Source organism: Neopelma chrysocephalum, unplaced genomic scaffold (assembly GCF_003984885.1).
Source record: "Neopelma chrysocephalum unplaced genomic scaffold, ASM398488v2 Primary Assembly neopelma1_26, whole genome shotgun sequence".
In the NCBI taxonomy this organism is placed as follows: Eukaryota; Metazoa; Chordata; class Aves; order Passeriformes; family Pipridae; genus Neopelma; species Neopelma chrysocephalum.
The window spans coordinates 21,003,766-21,022,980 of NW_020897695.1; the positions used below are offsets into that span (position 1 = coordinate 21,003,766).

General features: G+C 40.7%; 1 protein-coding gene across 3 annotated transcripts in view; it reads left to right on the top strand.

The window, feature by feature from the left end:
- The window catches only part of GLI3 (GLI family zinc finger 3), a 207,594-nt gene that overhangs the window by 100,361 nt on the left and 88,018 nt on the right, over positions 1-19,215 (top strand). For all 3 annotated transcript variants that reach the window (XM_027675835.1, XM_027675837.1, XM_027675836.1), the window contains one exon: positions 11,635-11,740. In XM_027675835.1, coding sequence (XP_027531636.1) covers positions 11,635-11,740 — 106 coding nt within the window. The remainder of the gene's footprint in view (positions 1-11,634; positions 11,741-19,215) is intronic.

The window sequence follows — 19,215 nt, forward strand, 5'->3', positions numbered from 1 at the left end:
CTGGCATTGTTTCTCTGCTTATTCTCTTTGGGAGCAGGGGGAGTCACAACACTTCAGACTCCTTGGGCTCAGCATAGAGATTAAAACAAACAAAAAGTCCTTCTACTCCCAGAGTGCAATAAATATGCTAGAATTTCAATAGGATCCAAACAAGCGACAATAGTAGCATTAAGAGCTGGAAAATCCTTTGATGTTATTGACCAGAAAACGACTGTTGTGGTCTCTGTCATGAACATTTAAACTTTTGACCTCCAACCTTTGTGTCAAATGGCTTTTCCATATGGAGGGTTACTATATCTCTCTTAGTGCCACTGCATTTAGCAGAGCATCAAACACTTTACTGGTGGGAAACTGATGCTTAATGCATTGGAAAAGCTCCAAGATTGCCAAGGGGATGGGACTGAGGAAAACTGTCTCCTCCCCTTCTGCTGAAGGGTAATGAAGTCCCTAGTTTTCCTAGAGCCTGCTAGCATCTGAACTCTGCACATAGAAGGAAGGATTGCCTCTTGGTGGACAGGGGACAGGCATCTTAAGTTACTTTTTGTTACCACCTCTTTTATGCAGTGTAACATGCAAACATACAGATGGGCTTTTACAGGCTGAGGATGTCTTTGTATTTATGCCACAGAGCTGAAATCTTGCAGCTCTGGCCCTGCCCTGGGTGAAGTGCTGACTAAGTGTCAGGGAAAAGGGTTTTTAGCCATCTTGGCCTTGGGGAACATGCCAGGAGTGCACGGAGTATGAGGGGCCATACTGGCCCGCCTGGTATCCTTTCCAAGCAATGACCAAAAGCAAATGCCCAGGGGTTAATGTAAGAACATGGCAGGTGACTCTCCTTTCCTGTTGCTCCTCTGCCAATTACACAAAATTTGTGGTCAAGGAATTTATTGCTGGTTTCAACTCTTTTGGACTCTTATTACACTTCTTTTCTGTGACTTTCCCCTGGAGGCCATTTAAACTTCCTGTGTCCATAGCCTCCTGTGTCACTTGGCTGTGTGGCAGGGAATGGTGGTCTGTGCACCTCATCCTCATTTGGCCACCTTTCCCCTCTTCTGGCTCCGTTTGTCTCTTTGTAGCACCCCTGGCTTCTCTAGGATGTAGAGAGGAATGAAAAGCAGCCTCCTCTTTTATGCCTCCCTACCCACTTAAGCATGCAGAAAAACAGTCCTTTCACACTTCTCTCATATTTTTGGGTTTATGCTCCACCTAATGCTACATTTTCTCCCGTCTTGTCCCTTAATCACCAAGCTGAAGAACATGGCTGTGCACAGGCAGCTAATGTAATTTTTTCCCTGGTCTGCCTGCACTGGAGACTGAAGAAAGCTGCACTGTTGTACTCATCTATTATAGTGGCAGAAGGCTCAGTCAGAGACTGAGGCTCTGTTGTGCTAAGCACTGTAGACAGGTGATGTAAAGATGGAAACTGCCCTGAAGTGTTTGCTTTTGTGCTGTTGCTATGCAGGAAAATCTTTGCTAATGCTTTGGGCCGCTTTGCCCACTACCACATTTGTATGCTTCTGCCTGTTCAGGTCTCTGTTCTTCAGTTTTTCCTTTTCTCTCATTAGCAGGAAAGTTTTTCCTCATCGGTGAGGCTGGACCTACCCCACACAGTCTGTGACACTTGAGTCCTAGCTGTGAGGCTGGTGTGAGTAGGTCACAGTGTGGGAGGAAGATCTCAGGAGAGGATGCAGCTGGTTCTGCATTCAGGTGCCCCCTGCAGACGTGTACCCGTTCTCTGCACCTCTGATGTGGACACATTACTCTGCTAACTTGGGGCTGCCCTCACAGGGCATTAGGATCACGAGTGTTAATTAGGCTGAGGTTGTCTACTGTTAATTTTTGATTTGTGTTTTGAAATAAGCATGTTCAGACATACATGCCCTTCATCCCATTTTTCAGCAGTGGTGCTCACTTGAAGTGGTTGATGTAAAGGGTTGGCCACTTTGGGTAAGCAGCACTTAGTGCCCAAAGTAAGAAAAGTGTAGGCCGGATCCTGCCATTATATCTGCAGAGAACAAGAGGGAGGGTGAAGGTGAAAATGTTCATAAGGCTTTATGAGGAACTTCCATATTCTCCTATAGAGAGCCCTTTGGTGGGGAAGAGAAATTGGGGAATACTAAAAAAATCCTAAAAATCCAAAAAAGTGTAGTTATATCTAAAGCTCATGCTCTCATCCTATGTGTGAGTAGTAGGAAATAAAGAAGTTGTCTGTCAAGAAAAATGACCTTAATAAAAGATCATGATCAAAAGCCAAGAGAGATTAGTAAAGAACAAGCAGTTATAGGCAATTGAACCACTCTTTTTAAGGAGTTAAAGAAATAACGGGTAGTGGATAAAATACTGTCATTCTAGCTCTTGTTGGGACTTTTCACTAAAGAGTGTCTCAGGCAGGATATCTCCATATTGACAGTGACCAGGCTGAGGCCCAGCGAATTGACACAATTTAACTATGGCCCTTTTTGTTAACAATATTTGCCTCAAACTTGGCTTGTAAAAAGTAACTAAGATTGATTGGAATATCGACAATATGTCATTCTCAAAAATAGGCTGAATGAGCACTTAGGATAAATGTCAATAGGGCGAATTAAAGGAATTCACTGTACTTTCCATCTTCTGTAATGATGTGAAACAAAAAGTAACCAGTATAAAAATGAAATATGGGGGAGAAACTCTCTAAGAAGATGAGGGAGGATGAGAGAACACGGAGGAAGAAAACACTCTAAAGTCAAATATTAAGAAATGTCAGGAAGTAATAACCAAGAGCTGATTTATGTTGTCTTTATTTGATTTGAACACTGCCCATTTCACCATCAGTCCCCTAGAAATGCTATGGTAGGTCACTGCCCTGTGATGAAGGTACTGTCTTGCAGTGGGAAAATGGAACATAATGGTATTTGAGACTGTGTATAAGAAACACATACCTCTGCTGGAAGGATAAGTTTGCAGAAATATGTTTTTTGTGTTATGAATTTCTAAGGCTGCCTCCTCCTAAACTGTGTCATGTCAGCCTACATGAAAACCTGATGCCCAAGAGTGCAGGGGTGACAACTCTGTATCTCGCACAAGCTGGAAGAAACCCAGAGAGCAAAAACAAGTGATCATGATTAATTTAGGATATAGACATAGAGATGAAAGGATGCAATAAATGCATATTACCAAGTGGTCTGATAGCACATGTAATAACTATCTGCTCATCTACAAGAGCTTAAAGAGTGTAAACACCACAGAAGGAGAGTAATTGCTAAGGATGATACAGAGAGGAGCTAAATAATTATGAATATTTGGATGAAATTTTAAAAAATCAGGTTGAACAGCAGGGAAAAAGAAATCTCTGAGTGTTCATCTGATTGTGCATCCCATAGAATCTGAACTGTTTTAATATCTAAAAATAGACATAATTGATCTAATTACACATTTTCCTCTCTAATTCCTATCATGCCATAAAATACTCATCAAAGCTGCTAAATATAACCTATTTCCAAGTCTTTCACCCTGTGATCCAGACCTTCAGCTGCTGGAAATCTGTTAGCTACAGTGATTTTCACTGTGCTATACTAATACCCAACTGTTTGAGGTTTGGCCTTTCAAATAGCTTTTAAACTTGATTCTGGTGCACAGAAGAGCGGACAAGTCTCGAAAGTGTTGTTTAAACAAACCATGTTTGCAGACTGACTCACGCTGCTGGTTTATGAACTTCTAAGAATGTCACCAAAGCTTGTTGAATTACCCAACTTGTCTTTATTTGTTCCCACATCAAATCAGCAGCAATACATGGATATTTCTAGATTTTTTCCCCCAGTTTCTAGCTTTCTGATGCCTCTCCTTAGCCACATTTACCTTGGCATCTTACAGATATTTGTCATTGCTGAGTAAATATGTGCAGCTGATAGCAGGGCATTCAGATGCATTCCTTGAGCTGTGTTGAGCCATAGGGAATGTTGTTCCCTGATGCACCTCATTCCCACTGTACAGTAAGCCCATGTTAAACCTCTGCTTAGAAATTCTTTAGAGCTGAGAGCCTCACTGTGAGATTTCTTCTTTAGTTCTCTTCAGTGTGGATCAAGATTTATTTTTTTTGTAATCTTTTCATTTCCTCAGTTTCCACTTTGTAGCTCACCTTCAACCACTGGAATTTGCTGTGTGTTACAGAAAGGGGTATGAACCTGGTAGATAGGTACAAAATATTTGTGTATATATTGTGGTTACACATCCAGTTACTTGCTGCATGCAGAGGAGGAAATGTTGAGGATTTGATTCTTCATACATGTGTAATCAATGGTGGGAAGCATTCCAGAGCATCTGGGTAAAACTACTTGTATGGGGTTCTTGAGAGTTAAACATGGATGCTCATTTTGGTTCTCATAATTCTCAGGGCTGGATTTTTAAGTGGTGGAGGCTGCATTGATGCATGGTGGCATGAGAAGTTAGGGGAGGAACAGCAAAACAGCAAGTGCGTTGCAAGGCAGAAGCTGAATTATTTTTTAGCTCTAGAGTCCTTTGGAGGTAGGGGAGGGAGGGATTTCTTTTGTCAGCTTTCTAGCAGAGGACAATTTTTCATTTTCTTACAGAGATGACATTATTAAGTTCATTAAGAATTGCTGCATGTGATCCAGAGGTTGTGAAAAGGATGAGCTGCGCTGTACCAGGAACCAGCTGCATTAGGTGAAACAGTTATACCTCCAAGTAACAGGATGATGAGGCTAAGATGTCTCATCATCATCCTCTTTTCCTGAAAGCATGGGCCAGTGTACAGATGCTGTCTATATGCACTTCTGTTCATGAAGGTTTTCTAAGGTTGCTTATGGGATGAAGCAGCCAGTGGTTTTTGGCTGGAAGGCAGGATATTCCTGATGCATTTCTACCAATCCGCTGTTTGTTCTTGGACAAACTGTGCTGATGGAGTGCTTTGGCTTTCCTGCTCTGAAAATGTATGTCCCAGGAGAGTTGTGGGGCAGCAGTGCTGTGCCCACCCCACTCCCCAGGCAAGTTCATGACAGCATGATCAGAGCAGCACAAGGAGTCCTTTCTTCGCTTACCAGTGCATCCATCCCAGTGGAAACAGTCATTTGTAAATCACTGGGCTGTGCTGAATCACAAATTATGTTCTTAAAGAATTGGAGACTTTTCTGTCCAAGGTGTTCTGTACATGCAATATATTTATTGCCCTACAAGTCTGTCTGTTACCACTTTTTTTTGGGTTGGGTTTTATTTTTTTTTTCCAGATGGGCAAATGGCAGGGAGCACTGGAGTCAGTTGAATGGAGTTGAGGAAGTTTAGTTAATATTCCTGAAGGCAGTCCTGCTGCTCAGACAGAGTTGCAGTGACTGGGAGGAATAATAAAGTGTTTAAACTGAAATCAATCCAGCAGTTATTTAGCCAATACCTGCAACAAATTTGGCATATTAAAACACCTCTCAATGCCAGCTGGTGAAATAATTTCCAACCACTTTTATTCCAGCATAACGATAACTGCTCTTCCTTCAAGTGTTTGGCATGCTGGTTGTTGCAGAATTACTAAAAACAATAAACCGTGTTCCCACAAAGTGTTTAAGTTTACAAACTGAATAGTGTTAAAATGGATGGCAGGAATCTAAGATGTTCTAAAGTCTTAATTTTTGTTTTTGCAAAGGTAGAACTTATTTTTCAGCCATAACAAGAGGCACAGAGCTGGAGCTGTGCTCAGTTTGTGAGGTTTGGCCTGAAACCCCTGTGGTTTATTTTTAAGATCTGCGAGCACAGAGGGTAGGGAGGGGAAGTCTGATCATCATTAATACACACAGACACATGGAAGGGATGTGAGCTGATGGAAAATTGTCTTTTCTCTCAATGTGTTAAATCTACTGTATGTTATCACAACATTTTGTGTTACTGAAATGGAGAGGACTTGCCCACTGAAAGTTATTTTTCCTCAATCTCCTTCTGTCTGTTTCTTGGCTTTATACACTTATTTGTCTGTTTTTCCCCAGTTTTGCCATGACTACTTCTTTTTCCTATTTAAAATCCCCTTCCCTGTGAAGTCAGATAATGAGTTAGTCACGTCCATGTCAACAGGACTGGAAGTCACATTGGAAGCGTGTGCGTGCATGCGCACTCAGACACACGGAAAAGCATCCTGAGATAACTGGCTGTAGCACAGCAGTGGATCAGCCTGAAAATAAGCAGTGCTTCAGATGGGAAACAGCAACACTTGAACAGCAACCCAGTCACCATAGGGAGACTCTTCAAAGTGCACAAAGTTAAGTGCATGCATTAACGTGTGGCTGTGGCTCAGTCGTTTTTTCTTCCTGATTAAAGCCTCTGTATAAGCATACATACAAAACATAAATCACCCCTTTTTGAAAGAGAATTAAAAAAACCTCCAGAGACAACATGTGCTCTTATTGAGCTCTAATGCAAACTGTAATTAAACAGAAATCCAAAATAAGATCTTTGCTTGGCAACTATGAACCTAATTCTTGCCATAAAACCTGGCAATACCATTAAGTTCAGATCAGTTGAAGCAAATGTACGTGAAGAAACAGTGGTGCCCTTAGGGATTCTGCAAAGCTGAATATTAGAAAATTCTCATCTGGTGATCAGCTTGTAAACCAAAGGAAGTGTAGAAATTTTCTGGCAAACTCTTCAAAACTGTTCTGTGTATTGAAAAGACATTAACAGGGAGGCTATATTTTGCCTGATACTGTATCTATTACATCTGGTATGAAAGCTTGGTACTGGGCATCAAGATTGTGATGGATTTAAGTGGGAAGGAGATTTTACCTCACGTGAGGTTATATCTAAGATAGAATTTTGCACCTGGCTCAGCTCTGACACGTAATTTGGGGAGCTGATTGTCCTAAGGACAGATGTGCTGAAACATAACAAGGGCTTCCTGTGTTGGGCTTGAGTCCTATGTTTTCTTGGCCCTGACCTCACGACACAGGTTCAGATATATCGGGGCCACACTGGGTGCATTCAAGCCAATGCAGGAGTTTTGTATGGTAGCAAATGTTTTCTTGATGTGCTGAAAAATGCAGCCTGTCATTTCAGCAGCCATCTCCCTCAAGGGTTTTGCAGGAATCACAAGGTGCTTGAGCAAGTCAGCTAGCTGAGGACACAGTGTTTTACCATCATTATCACCACAGCTGAACTTTCCAAATGTAGTGATCCCCTAAGTAAGTAAGTCTTATTTGAGAGATTACAGAGTGTACAGAAAAGTTATCATGAACTTTAGTGAGCTTTGTAGCAGCCTAACCCCTCTGCCATTGTCTCAAGTTGTTGCACAGCACCTTTGAGCCAGCTGGCATTGTCCTCCTTCCCACCAGGTCTCACTGTGAATTGCTGCTGCCAACTACATCTCATCAGACTTCAGTTCAGGTTTGCTGTTCAGCAGCAAGGACCATATACACCTGTCCTTTTTCCCAGTTTCTTTACCTTAATGCTGCAGCAGAGACTTAGGTTGTCAATTTTCAGAGAACAAGTTCTCTTTCAGAGAACAAGTGTCTTCTTTTTTACAGTATGGGAATGATTGTAATTTGAGAGAGATGATCCTATTCACTTCTTTAAGGAAGCAAGAATGGTTCTTGAAGCAGAAATAAAAAGGCACATTTTACACAACAAAAAGTCAGCATAAATTGATGTATTTTCCAGAAAATCTCACAGTGATAAACTGATGAGTCTGTAGCACTTCAGGCAGTTGTGTCTCCCATTTTGTTTTAAAGAGACCCTGCTAGCTGTGCAAGAGACAGGAGAGCATCTGAAGGAAGCTTACAGTGGTGGGCAGCAGAGAATTCAGAAGGAGGCAACAGCTACCAAATTCAGTAATGCATGAGGAATGTGTTCAAGTGTATTTCCAGTGCCTTAGCATGTCCTTACAAGTTCTTGAAAATAATGGAATTTAAGCACAGAATCGGGTACTTCTAATGAATTGGAGCTGAGGGCTGCAAATACACAGGCAGCATCTGCTTGTGTACTGTACAGTTATGTCAGGGAGTCTCTGCAAGGATATAAATGGTCCGGGAATTCACAGTTGCATTTGGCTGTTTGTAAGAAAACTGCCTGGCATACACTGTGGTAGTTTGCATCTTAGCCAGAATTTTTAAGAAGATAATAAATAATTTCCCTAACAGAAGAGGAAGTCAGATTTTGTTGATTTATTTTGGTGAGGGTAAGAGTTTTTGCTAAGGGTAAGAGTTTTGTTCCTCGTAGTTTAAATGAGAAACATAAAAACATAGTCAGAGCGGGTATCCTGTCTTTTACACTGAGCTTTCTAGATAGTTAGAGCATCTCACATAAATGACCAGGAGTCAGATAGGTTCAGATTCAGTTCTAGCCTGAATAGTCTCATTCTTTACTCACCTACAGCATAAATAGTTGTGGCAGAAGCGCCTTTAATATTCTAATGGTGCCTTTAATGAAATAGTTACTGGATGGGAGATGAAAAAGGAATGTGAAACTGGCTACAGCCTCAGTTACTGCTTTCTAAACTCCTTATTATGTATTTCCATATAAATACACGTCAACCGATTACATTTTTATGCAGTTTCAAGTAAGTTCCAAGTGAAGCCCTGGACGATGGGTGCTTTGGCAGCTCTGTGTTTAAGAGTCTTTCCATATAAATATTCAATGCTTTTCAAAGTGGAGGGATTTTGGGCCCCCAAGCATGTAGAATGTACCAGTTACTTTTGTGGTGAGGGCTGACCCAAACACAGGAGAATTTGAATTTCAGCCGTAAAATTGACTCCACCAGTGCTGTAGTTCTGTACATTATTCTCCCTGTCTCCCATTTAGCATGTTAGTCTGCTGACAGTAGAGTACACAGCACTTAGCAGCTGGTTTGTGGAGCATCAGTCAGGAAATTGTATGATAAATAGGAGGTAGCCAGGTTTAGTGGCACTTCATTCTGCTTCAGCAGTTTTAGCCTGACTTTGGAAAAGTCATCATGTGGTTTTTCTTAAGGGTTGCAACAGGACATGGCTACAATGTAGTAACTTATTACACATACACTTGAGTTATGATGTTCACCAGCTGCATTGCTCATGTGTAAATAATAAACTGTGAGATGGATAATTATGTTGGGGTTTGATATGCAGCTCTACTCCTGCTGATGGAGACAGGTCCCTCTGCCATGATGGAGTACGGCTGTTTCCCAGATGGAAACTACAAACAAGAAGCAACCAAGATATACAAAAGAGCTTAATGTGAGAGGACTCAGAAAGATGTTCTTCGAGATTTATAGCCCATGTGTAAATACAACTTGTTGGTGCTCTGCACAGGCCCTACAAAGGAGAATACCCTTCTTGGGTTGTTTAATACTGAGTTTCCATTTCCCAGATAGGGGAAGGTAGATTTTACATTCAGTAGGGTTCAAATGGTGTTTCACTACTAATTACTGGAACTGATTTTAATGGGTAGGTGCTCTGGCTGGTTGACAATGGGACAGTGGAGGCTTGGCACCCTGAGTGGGATTGCTTGTTTTGGCCAGGTGAACTACATCCTGTCTGACGCGTATGGATAACAAAATCTCTGTGGATTTACCTGTGCTCCCCAGACTCACTCTCTTGAGACACGTAGGGCAGAGAAGGATTTTCTTGTGCATCTACGAGGTTGCAAGTGAATTCCATTTTGCTGAAAAAATGGTGGTAGATTTGTATGGTAAAATACCAGACATCTGCTTTTAAACCTCCTCCCTTAGGCTTGCACTGTTGTAGTCAAATACCAGCAAAGCAGGGAAGAGGGCAGGCAGGGAGATGTGCTGAAACATACTTCTCATGCTCCTTTCCCCCTTCACCTTGGCGTCTGTTGAGGAATGTGTTTCAGGAGGTGGCAGCAAGCAACTGCCCCATAGACAATGACAGTGTATTCCTAGTCATCTGTGACCTGGTTTTTACTCCCACGAGTGCTTGCCATGGAGAATAAAGCTTGTAATAGGTTGCATGCCAAGGTCCAGTTGGTACAGCAGAACCAGAATTAAAGCTACTGTGAGTTTGAGCTCCCCGCTGACATCATAAGCCACAATTGTTTTTCATTTATGGTGCCTAAGCCCTGAGTCAGTAAATGGCAGAAATGTGCTGTGGTGTTTCACAAAATCAAGCCATGAAACGGGACAGGCTTTGTCAGGTGTTTCCAGACTTTCTTGAAATACTGGGAGTATTTCCTCAGAAATTACATGATTTACCCTTCATCCCCTGTGTTTACTCCCTCAGGGCAATGAGGTTTGTTTCTGTAATTGTTCTCTAACTTCAAAACATAATAGTAAACCAACTCAGCTTTTTACAAACACCATAAGGAAAAATTATTTCATCTAACCATCTCTAGCTGGCACCAGGGAACTTCTTTCACAAATAATATAATCTAAGAGGGGATTTACATTTTCCTGAATAGGAAGGGCAGGACATATAAAGAGAACATACCTTCAAGAGTCAGTGGGCAAAACTGAAATAGGCTCAGTTTTACTGCCAGGGCATAATTAAGGTTTTCTTTCTTTCTAGAAGCATTTTAGTAAATCCATGACATGACCTAATGTCTATACTTCTCAGCTTTTGGTGTCGGATAAACACATGACTTCATCCAAAGTGGTAATTGGGTAATAATTGTGCAGAATCAGTTTGTTTCATACTGCTAGAGATGCTTAGCATCTCACTTGAATTTTGAGCATTTGGGAGGCAGCAGTGAGCAGCATCTTGAGGCACGCAAATTGCACCGGTGTGCTGGTGAGGAGAGCTCTGGTCTGTGTGTGTTGTGCTCTCCGAAGCTGGGAAGCAATCCAGCTGCAGAAGCACTGGGTAGGGCGGGCATGCGCTTGGCCCCTCAGGGCAGAGCCCATGAGGGCGTCAGAGGCACATTCCCCCTTTTGTCAGCCTCAGCTCTGAGGCTCTCTGGAAACAGTGGGGAACAGGAGTCCTGACAGCTGCAAAATCCCCCATCCTGTGAAAGCTTTGGAGGAGGTAGAGCAGGGGAGCTTACTGCAGCCATGAGTCCCTGAGTCTTGAGCCATAGGGACAAAGAAAGCTTCCTTCCTTTTAAGAACTGTGCATGAAATGAGTCTCCCTGTCCTTGTGCACATTCGTACAAGTTTGGCCACTGGTGTGGTGCAGTTAAACATCTCCAATATGGCCTTTCCCTTTTAACATCGTTGTCTGATTTGCTCCAGTTTTACTTATATTTCTCAGCATGTCACTTCAGTTTGGCTTTCTGTTGTATGAACATCTGTTGTTGTGTGTACATCTCTAAGGATATACTTTTTTTATTGTATTGTATTCTCTGCTTAGGCTTTTCGTCCTGGGATGATTTTTTTTTCTTGTTTTAATAAAAAATAAATCAGGAATGCTTATGAAAGCCTTGATGGTCCTTTTGATCTGACACTTCACATATGGGCACATAATTATTTATTAAAGACTTTCTTTACATCCCTTTCCATTTAAGCTATAAAAAGAGAATATTAAAATTAGTAAATACATATTCATGCAAACACTGTGGGCCAAGATCTTCTCTCCAACAGACCTGACTGACAGCATGAGGGAAGGAGATTGTGACCCACAAGTCATTGTACTGTTAACATGTGCTTTTCAATATCTGTTCTGTCTTTATGAATGTTGTTTTTAAAGAGTCATTGGAGATTCTCAGATCTGGAAACATCGCCTTTTTTTTTTCCAGATCCGCCTCACCTCTTTCCAGCATTCCACCCTCCTGTGCCAATTGATGCAAGACATCATGAGGGACGCTACCATTATGAACCATCTCCCATTCCTCCTCTGCATGTGTGAGTATTCATTGTGTATTTCCCCTTGATTCTGCTGCCTCAAAGAAGGAACCTTTGCAATGGTTGAAACCATGCACCTGGAACACTTTTCTAGTCTTGCCAGAGAGTGAGATTTAGTTTTGGAGAGCATCAAGGTTATCTGTTCATGAAGCAAAACCCATGCTGGTGCTTGAGGAATTCTTGTTATGATAGGTGGCTGGCAAGTGTTACCTGTGTGTTTTGCTGATATTTATTTGTGTTATGTCATTCTATAAATACTAATTTAAAAGGTGTTCAGCCCTGTGAAATACAGCCAGACAAACATGTATTTTAATATGTCTGTATTAAGCTTGGTATTCTTCATAGCTAAAATTTCCTCTCATGCCAAAGGTTGTTTTTTTTCCTTGTGACTGCTATGAACCATAATGAAATTTTTGGTAAATTTTCATAGTCCCTGTTGTGCGTGCATATAGGCAATTGGTTGATTGATGGGAATGTCACCCAAACAAAATGGCAAATGTGATAGAGCACATAGTTTACACAAAGATAAAAGAAATGAATACCAGTGATAACATGCATTAGAAAAGGGTGGTAGTGGTGAAATCCTGTAGAAATAAATATTATCTTACTCAGTATGGGGAGACGGATATCAGCATTGCAGAATAAACCAGTTGTTTTGTCCAGAAAACTGCTATATACCATTAAAAATGGAACCGAAAAGCAAGGCTTGGTACTTCGCTAAAAGGCTTGATGTATATATTTAATCATATCTAATAATCACCTCTCATACTGAGAAACTACAAGAAGAAAAGAACAAGTAATACTTTGAAGAATAATGCTAGTTGTTTAGATGGCAGATTGCTTTGCTATGGCTATTAGTTACAGCTGCGTAATTACATATATGCAGAAGAAAAATGAAGTTGTTTTAAAACAAGTCCTCCTCTGTGAGCAGAATTAATTGATATTAACAATCCTAACTACATGCCCAAGTACACACACAATATTTTACTAACAGTTTTTTTGGGTCAGTCTTCTATTACTGAATTGTAATTTCAGAGCAAATTTGCCTGGAGGTAAGTAATAAATCTGTGTTGCAGTCTTCTCGGGCATTAGAGGAAAAGTGGGTATTTATAGAAAGAGTAGATAAATTTGTGATTTATTCCTTAGGGTTCCTCTGATGCATCACCATTTACACCTCAATCAACCACATCATAAAATAAACACATGCTTAAATTTGCTGCTAAAAACTGTTGTAAGCTGAAGGCAGCAGGCTCAGAGAGAGTCATTACAGGATCATCCTAGATTTTGCAGTGCAGTCAATATTCTGCCCATATGTTTTTGGGAGCTGGGGCATATGATCCTGCTCATTCTGAAGTTAGTGGGGAATTTGGCTTTCTCTGTTGTGAGGCAAATGGGAAAAGGAGCCCCGGGAAGGATTTTAACCTGCATCAGCAGACGACCATCATCCAAGACCCAGGTACTGCCTGCGAGCCTTCAAAGAGGCTTCAGGAATCCTGTGCCATGTAGAACTCAGGCTGTGTTTGCTGAGCTGAGCCATCCCTGGAGCCTCACTCCCATGAACCCAGTCTATAGCATGACACATCCATGACACCCCCTGTCCACAGCCAGAGCTTTTGGGTGGGTAGACTTTGGGTGACAGTGGGAAACTGGGACTAGCAGCCTACACTGCTATCAGTTCCAGGGTTTCTGTAAGAGCCCCAAAAGATGTTGGAAAAACCTGTTTCATACCTGGCATTCAGGGGTAGTCCTCTCTGAACCCAAAATTAACGCTTCTTCTATGGAAAGGTACCCTGCTGTGTGAGAGGCCCTGCAGAGACTTGTTAGAGATGAGGATTTCTAAGTGTGATGTGATATGATGACAGGCAGCTGCTTTAAAAATACACTGATATCAACCCAAGCCTTAAGCTTAAAATTTTGTTCATACTTTTCCATTAACATCTGTTAATTCTTCTGCTCATTTGGTTTGTGTCACCGTTGGAATTATGAGCTGTAGTGGACCCTTGGAGCTGTTGTGGTTGGTGTAATTAAATATAAATAGGCAGCTAAGTAACTTAAAAAAAAATTGGTTGGACTCCAACAGCTTCTTTTTAGATGTTAAGGTTTGTCATGCTTCTGCAGTTTTCAGGAGTATGTTTTAGTGTATATATATATATAAGCTAGGCACCCAATGGTTTTCTTGCAAGTTTTACTGAGCCTGGTGTGAGTATCACTTAGGAATGATCTCATTTAGGATCACCTGGGATCATTTGGAGCCACTACTTGAACTGCTCTCCTAGCACCCATTATAAAAAGAGAAGAAAAAAATCCGAAGTAAGAACTGGATTGAGAAGGTATTTGAGAATTCTGAGAAAAAACAGCAAGAACACCAGTCAGGATGCAAATGTTTACCCACAGCTTCATCAATGACTTCATTGGATGAGTGGTTTTCTCCTCAGCTTCACAATACTCTCAAAAGTGTGTATGTAATATAAATTAAAAAAAAAGACAAAAAGTTGGCATGATTCCAGTCATCCAAGCTTCTAGAAATATGTTCCAGAGCCTGTCAAGCCTTAGTGGAATTAGTTTAGGTATAAAACAAGTGCAGAAAAATGCGAAGAGGGCCTTGTCTGAATGATAACTACAGTGTCTGCCCATAATTTTGAACAATGCCCAAGTGAAAAAGAAAGGAGGAATTTTAAAGCTGTTACAGGGCTCTTATGTACTTGCAGGTCTAAAAAAGGTATATGTATTTATATATATATTTCTTATAGTTTAATTGCTGATGGTCAGAACTGTTGTATCCCAAATTTCAGCCTGGAGCTAATTTTTATAATTTGAGTTATAAACCCCTAAAGTAAGGGTTTATGTTTATGATGGAATTGCTGACAGATGCTTATGTATAGTAGGACTAGCAGGCATTGCTGTAATTATGCTATCGTATCCTATCATTAAAGATTTCAATTGAAAGAGGTTTATAAATTGCTCTTCCTCTTAGATAAACCACCCTACATTAAGGCATCAACGATATGGTGCAGAATTAAATTAAAATCTCATAAAATGAAATATGTTCTGTATTAGCTGTTTGACACTTAATTTGCCTCTGAATGAGTAGAGGAAATCACAAATTAACCTGCCTTTGTTTTTCCAGCCATGGCTTATTAGGTGTTAGAACAACTGCAATTACAGCCCAATAATAACCCCGAACCCTTATGAATATGTACTGAAAAGTGTCACTTCATGTTACCAAAACCTGTTTGTTAGGACTGTGTAGTTATCCTGGAATTTCTACAGTACCTCTTTGATTATACTTCAGAGAAGATATATGAAACTTAAGTTGTTCTTCAGTGGCAGTGTATGAATAGCAAAATCGAAGCTGGAGCTTGTGTTTCCATTTTTTTTTTCAAATTCCAGGCATGAATCTTAGTTTAAAAAAAATAAATCCAGTAAATTGTAATTCCGTTCTGCTGCTTTCCATTGAACTAGCAAGTTAAATTACTTGATAAACATCAGATTATTAAAGCAAAGCAACAGAAGCATAGCTTTAGTAATCCCACTCCTTGCTTTGCTTTTAGTTGCTGTTTTTGTCTAGTCTTTCCTAATTTTCAAAATTGATTTCTAAGGTCTGGTACTAAAACAGGAGCTGAAGCTTAGCTAAGTTTTGGTCCTTGACATCCATTAGAGTGTGGCTGGTGTGCAATGAGTCAAAATCATGCTGCTAATGAGGGTGTTTGTTTGAAATTAGTGCTCTGACTGTGCTATTTTTTTACTCCTCAAGAGCCAAATCACAAATTTATTATTGGTTAACTCTTCCAGTTGCTTGATGTCTTTGTTGACGTTGTCTTTGTTGGAATGAAAGTTGTAGGCAGTTAGCCAAGAAAGAATAAGGATGTCTTGTCTATTTGTATGACAATGCAATTGTAAATAATTTTATAATCCCACAACTTTTAAAATCTGATTTAGCCAGGATTAGAGTTTTCATTTCTTATATTAAAAAAAAAAAAGCTCCTAAGGCAGAGTCAAGCCTCTACTGGTGGACTTAATTCCTGCAATTTAGGAACCTACCATTCTTGGTCATTCATTTATTCTCATGCTTTAACCAAGTTGCATTAATAGGTTGGTCCCAATCTGCTTAATTTCAAAGTTGGGTTAGAGAGCATTTGAAGGTGGCCTATCCTGATATTTCCAGCCACGGTTACTGTGGCTGTGAAGGAAATGCAATCCAGCAGGGATGAGGCAGGGGACATCAGTCAGGTGGCAAAATCAGGAATGGCTCCAGGGTAGTGGCCTGCGTACATGTCAGAGTGGTTAATGCACGTGTTTCAGGAGGTCAGTAGGAAGTTAAAGTTTCAGGGCTGAATGTACTACAAGATGCATCATGAATCCATTTGGTCTCCATCTCTTCCTGTTGCCATCCCATTTTACCTTAGCTTTGGATTGCAGGTAAGGAAGTGTGAGCAGGTAAATGTAAGGGAAGGTGTACTGATAATACCCATACACTTACAGTCGTGGGGGCTGCCCTCACAAGGAGGAAGTTGCAAGGTAAAGCGGGTGTTATCGTAGCTTCCTAGGGCCAACGATAATCCAAGATCTATTTTTTCCCAACTGTTGATTGAGACCAGTGGCATTGGAGTTTGGCACTCTTACACTGTGAAATGATGCAAGTGCAGGTAATTCTTCATGAGCCTAACAGGAATGCCTTGAACAGATATTTTGAGCTTTGTTAATGCTCCACTACTAAACCAAAGGACGTGTTTTGCTTTCAAGTGACCTTCAAGTTGATAAACAGAGAGTCCGATTCTTAGATATGTTATTTTATATCTAATTTATACACGCATCAGTTACACAAGAGTGAAAAGGAAAGGAAAGGAAAGTTAGGACCAGACACTCAGCTTGTATCAGCCTCTTATTTTCGACCACACAGTACAATGGAGGATGTCCAAACGTGATAAGATTAAAGCATTGGCTCTGCAAAATATCCTTGATTGTGAGGGAAACTGCTAGCCATAAGTTTGATATGATGTTCAGGTTTTCCCAGCCTTGCCATGGACATTTGATTTTTCCTTTTGCTTTCATTTCTAAGCTCTTATTTCTCTTTAAAAATCTCAGTGTTTAAACCTCTTAAATCTTTTACCTGCTGCTTTACCTCAGTGTACCTCTAAGCTGTAGACTTGGCAAGGCTTGTTAGAGCATTCATTGATCCTTTCACAGTGGGAAGGAGAGCCCCACCCATCATGAAAAACGTCACTCATTGAATTGGCTTTAATTACCTTAAGACTTGGAATGGCTTTTATGGTTTAGCCGGGAGCCATTGAAGAAGAAAGACTGGGAAGCTCATGGGACATGAAAAGATGACGGTAGTTACAGCTTTCCAAAATAATCTGTGAAAGTAGTTTCTGTAAGCAGTGAGAAATCTTGTATTAAATGGGAAACACCCCGAGAAACCTGTCCCTTAAGTGTGGCATGAAGAATAAGCAGCTGCTAATAGCCTGGAGGATTTTTATGGGAAGTTTCTGAGAAGGAATCAGCATGGTCTGCTGACTCGTTAAGGTTATTCAGAGTTTGTCGTATGCCACAAACATGCATGTTCTAGGCTCTGCAAGCAGCCTCTTTCTTACTGACAGAGCAGCGCGGAGACAGTAATTCACAGAAGTAAATAGCAGGGCCAGATGCCTGCACATAAACTTCAGCAGATAGTTTTCATTCAGTGTCAGGCCTTTTACAAAGCTGGGGAACAGGAAGCCTGCATCTAGACCAGAACTGTGATCTTTCACTCAGTATATAGTGTTGCATCATTTAAAATAGTGAATCGGTGTTTTCTTTAGCTGTTCATTCTTGTTTAGTAATGTTTACCTTAAGACTTGCAGATCATAAATTCTCCTTTGCAAGCATGCTTGCAGAGTAGCTTCAGAAACAGACTGTTTTTAAAAACTATCTGAAACTGCAAAAAGTTTAGAAAGCAAATTATTGGTGGCATATACTGAATTGCAGAAAAAAAACTATGTGCTTCTCTTAAATTTTTGATTCTGAGAGACACTTAAAAGGAAAAAGGTAGGTTAAAATGTGGGTAAAAATGATAAATATTTTTGAATGTAACTATTTTACACAAGTGCAGTTACACTGAATTAAGTAAGCTGTAGTTGGAAATTTCTGCACAGTCAGCTCTTCTATATTTGTCACAGATTTGCTCTTTCCCTACTAGGAAAAAGTAGCATTGAGGAACAGCTATCTTATTTCTGCTGGAAAATAAATTCTAGATCACATAAGGGTTGACTGCTAAATTCATCCCAGTTTTTAGCAAGCACATTTACATGAAAGTCAACAGAATTGCCTCTAAACGCACCAGATTACATTTGGTTCACATCATTCATCTGTTTCTGTGGTGGATAATACTTTGTGACATAATCATTTTCTCTGGAGTAGCTAATTGTAATGCCAAGGAACTACAATTTTATATGGGAGAAACAATAGCAGCAGATAAATATTGTGTTAACAGAGGCTCTTTGTTCTTTTCATACAGCCAGATTGATTTTGTGCTGTCTGGGGAAGTTACAGCAAGTGAAATAAGAGGAAAATTTTGGTGAGATTTTTAATGTAGAAGGAAAAGTTTGTAAAATGCAATAGTTTCTTTTGTTGAAAATCTTTGGTAGAAACTTCCCCCAGATTGTTTTTTTTTTCCTTTTAATGTTGAGAAAAGCACTTGAGAGGCAGCAGCCCCCAGCCCTAATGAGAAAGACATGCTTCTAGTGGCTGGCAGCTGGCTGACCACTTCTCATCATACGGTCACTCGGGAGTAGCAACAACTCACAGGGTATCTTCCTGATGTGACGCAGGGGGAGGAAGAAGGAGGGGAAACCCTTGGTGGTCCTCAGGAATGCTCCTCTGCTGGTCTAAACAGTATCGGTTGCCTCATCCTCACATGAGAGGTAGAGTGTCACAGGTTTGTCTGGTGGAGCCCAGTCCTGTGAAAGAGATTCTTTAAGAGGTTTTTATGTATTATGCTGTTGCAGAGAAGCAGTTCCTAGGTTTATCAGCAGCAAGGTATCTCTCAATGCTCGTCAGCGCTGCCACTTAACTGATTTACCCCGTCTGGGCAGTTAACAGTCCTTAGATGAATTCTCTCAGCTGCCAGTGAGAAGTGGTTCCCTAAGGCAGGCTTTCAAACCAGCATGAATTAAGAGATGATGGAAGCAAAAAGAATGGCCAGCAAAGTCGTGCCTCGGGACACAGTTCTATGTAACATTTTTCTGTAGACTGAGGAGTAACTAGGCATGACTTCAAGCTGTCGTGGCAATCCCTGTGTGCAGATGTGCATGCAAGCGTGCGTATCTATGTGTGCTCGTGCGCATGTTTCCTCTTTACATTAAAGAGTGAGTATCTTTGCTTGTGTTTATCATGGACTGAGTAATTCTAGATCTCTGCAGTTAAAACTAATGGAAAAAGCTACTCAGAGTCTGAGAGGGATGGAAAATTGGAGGGAAGATGTTAACAAGAAGGAA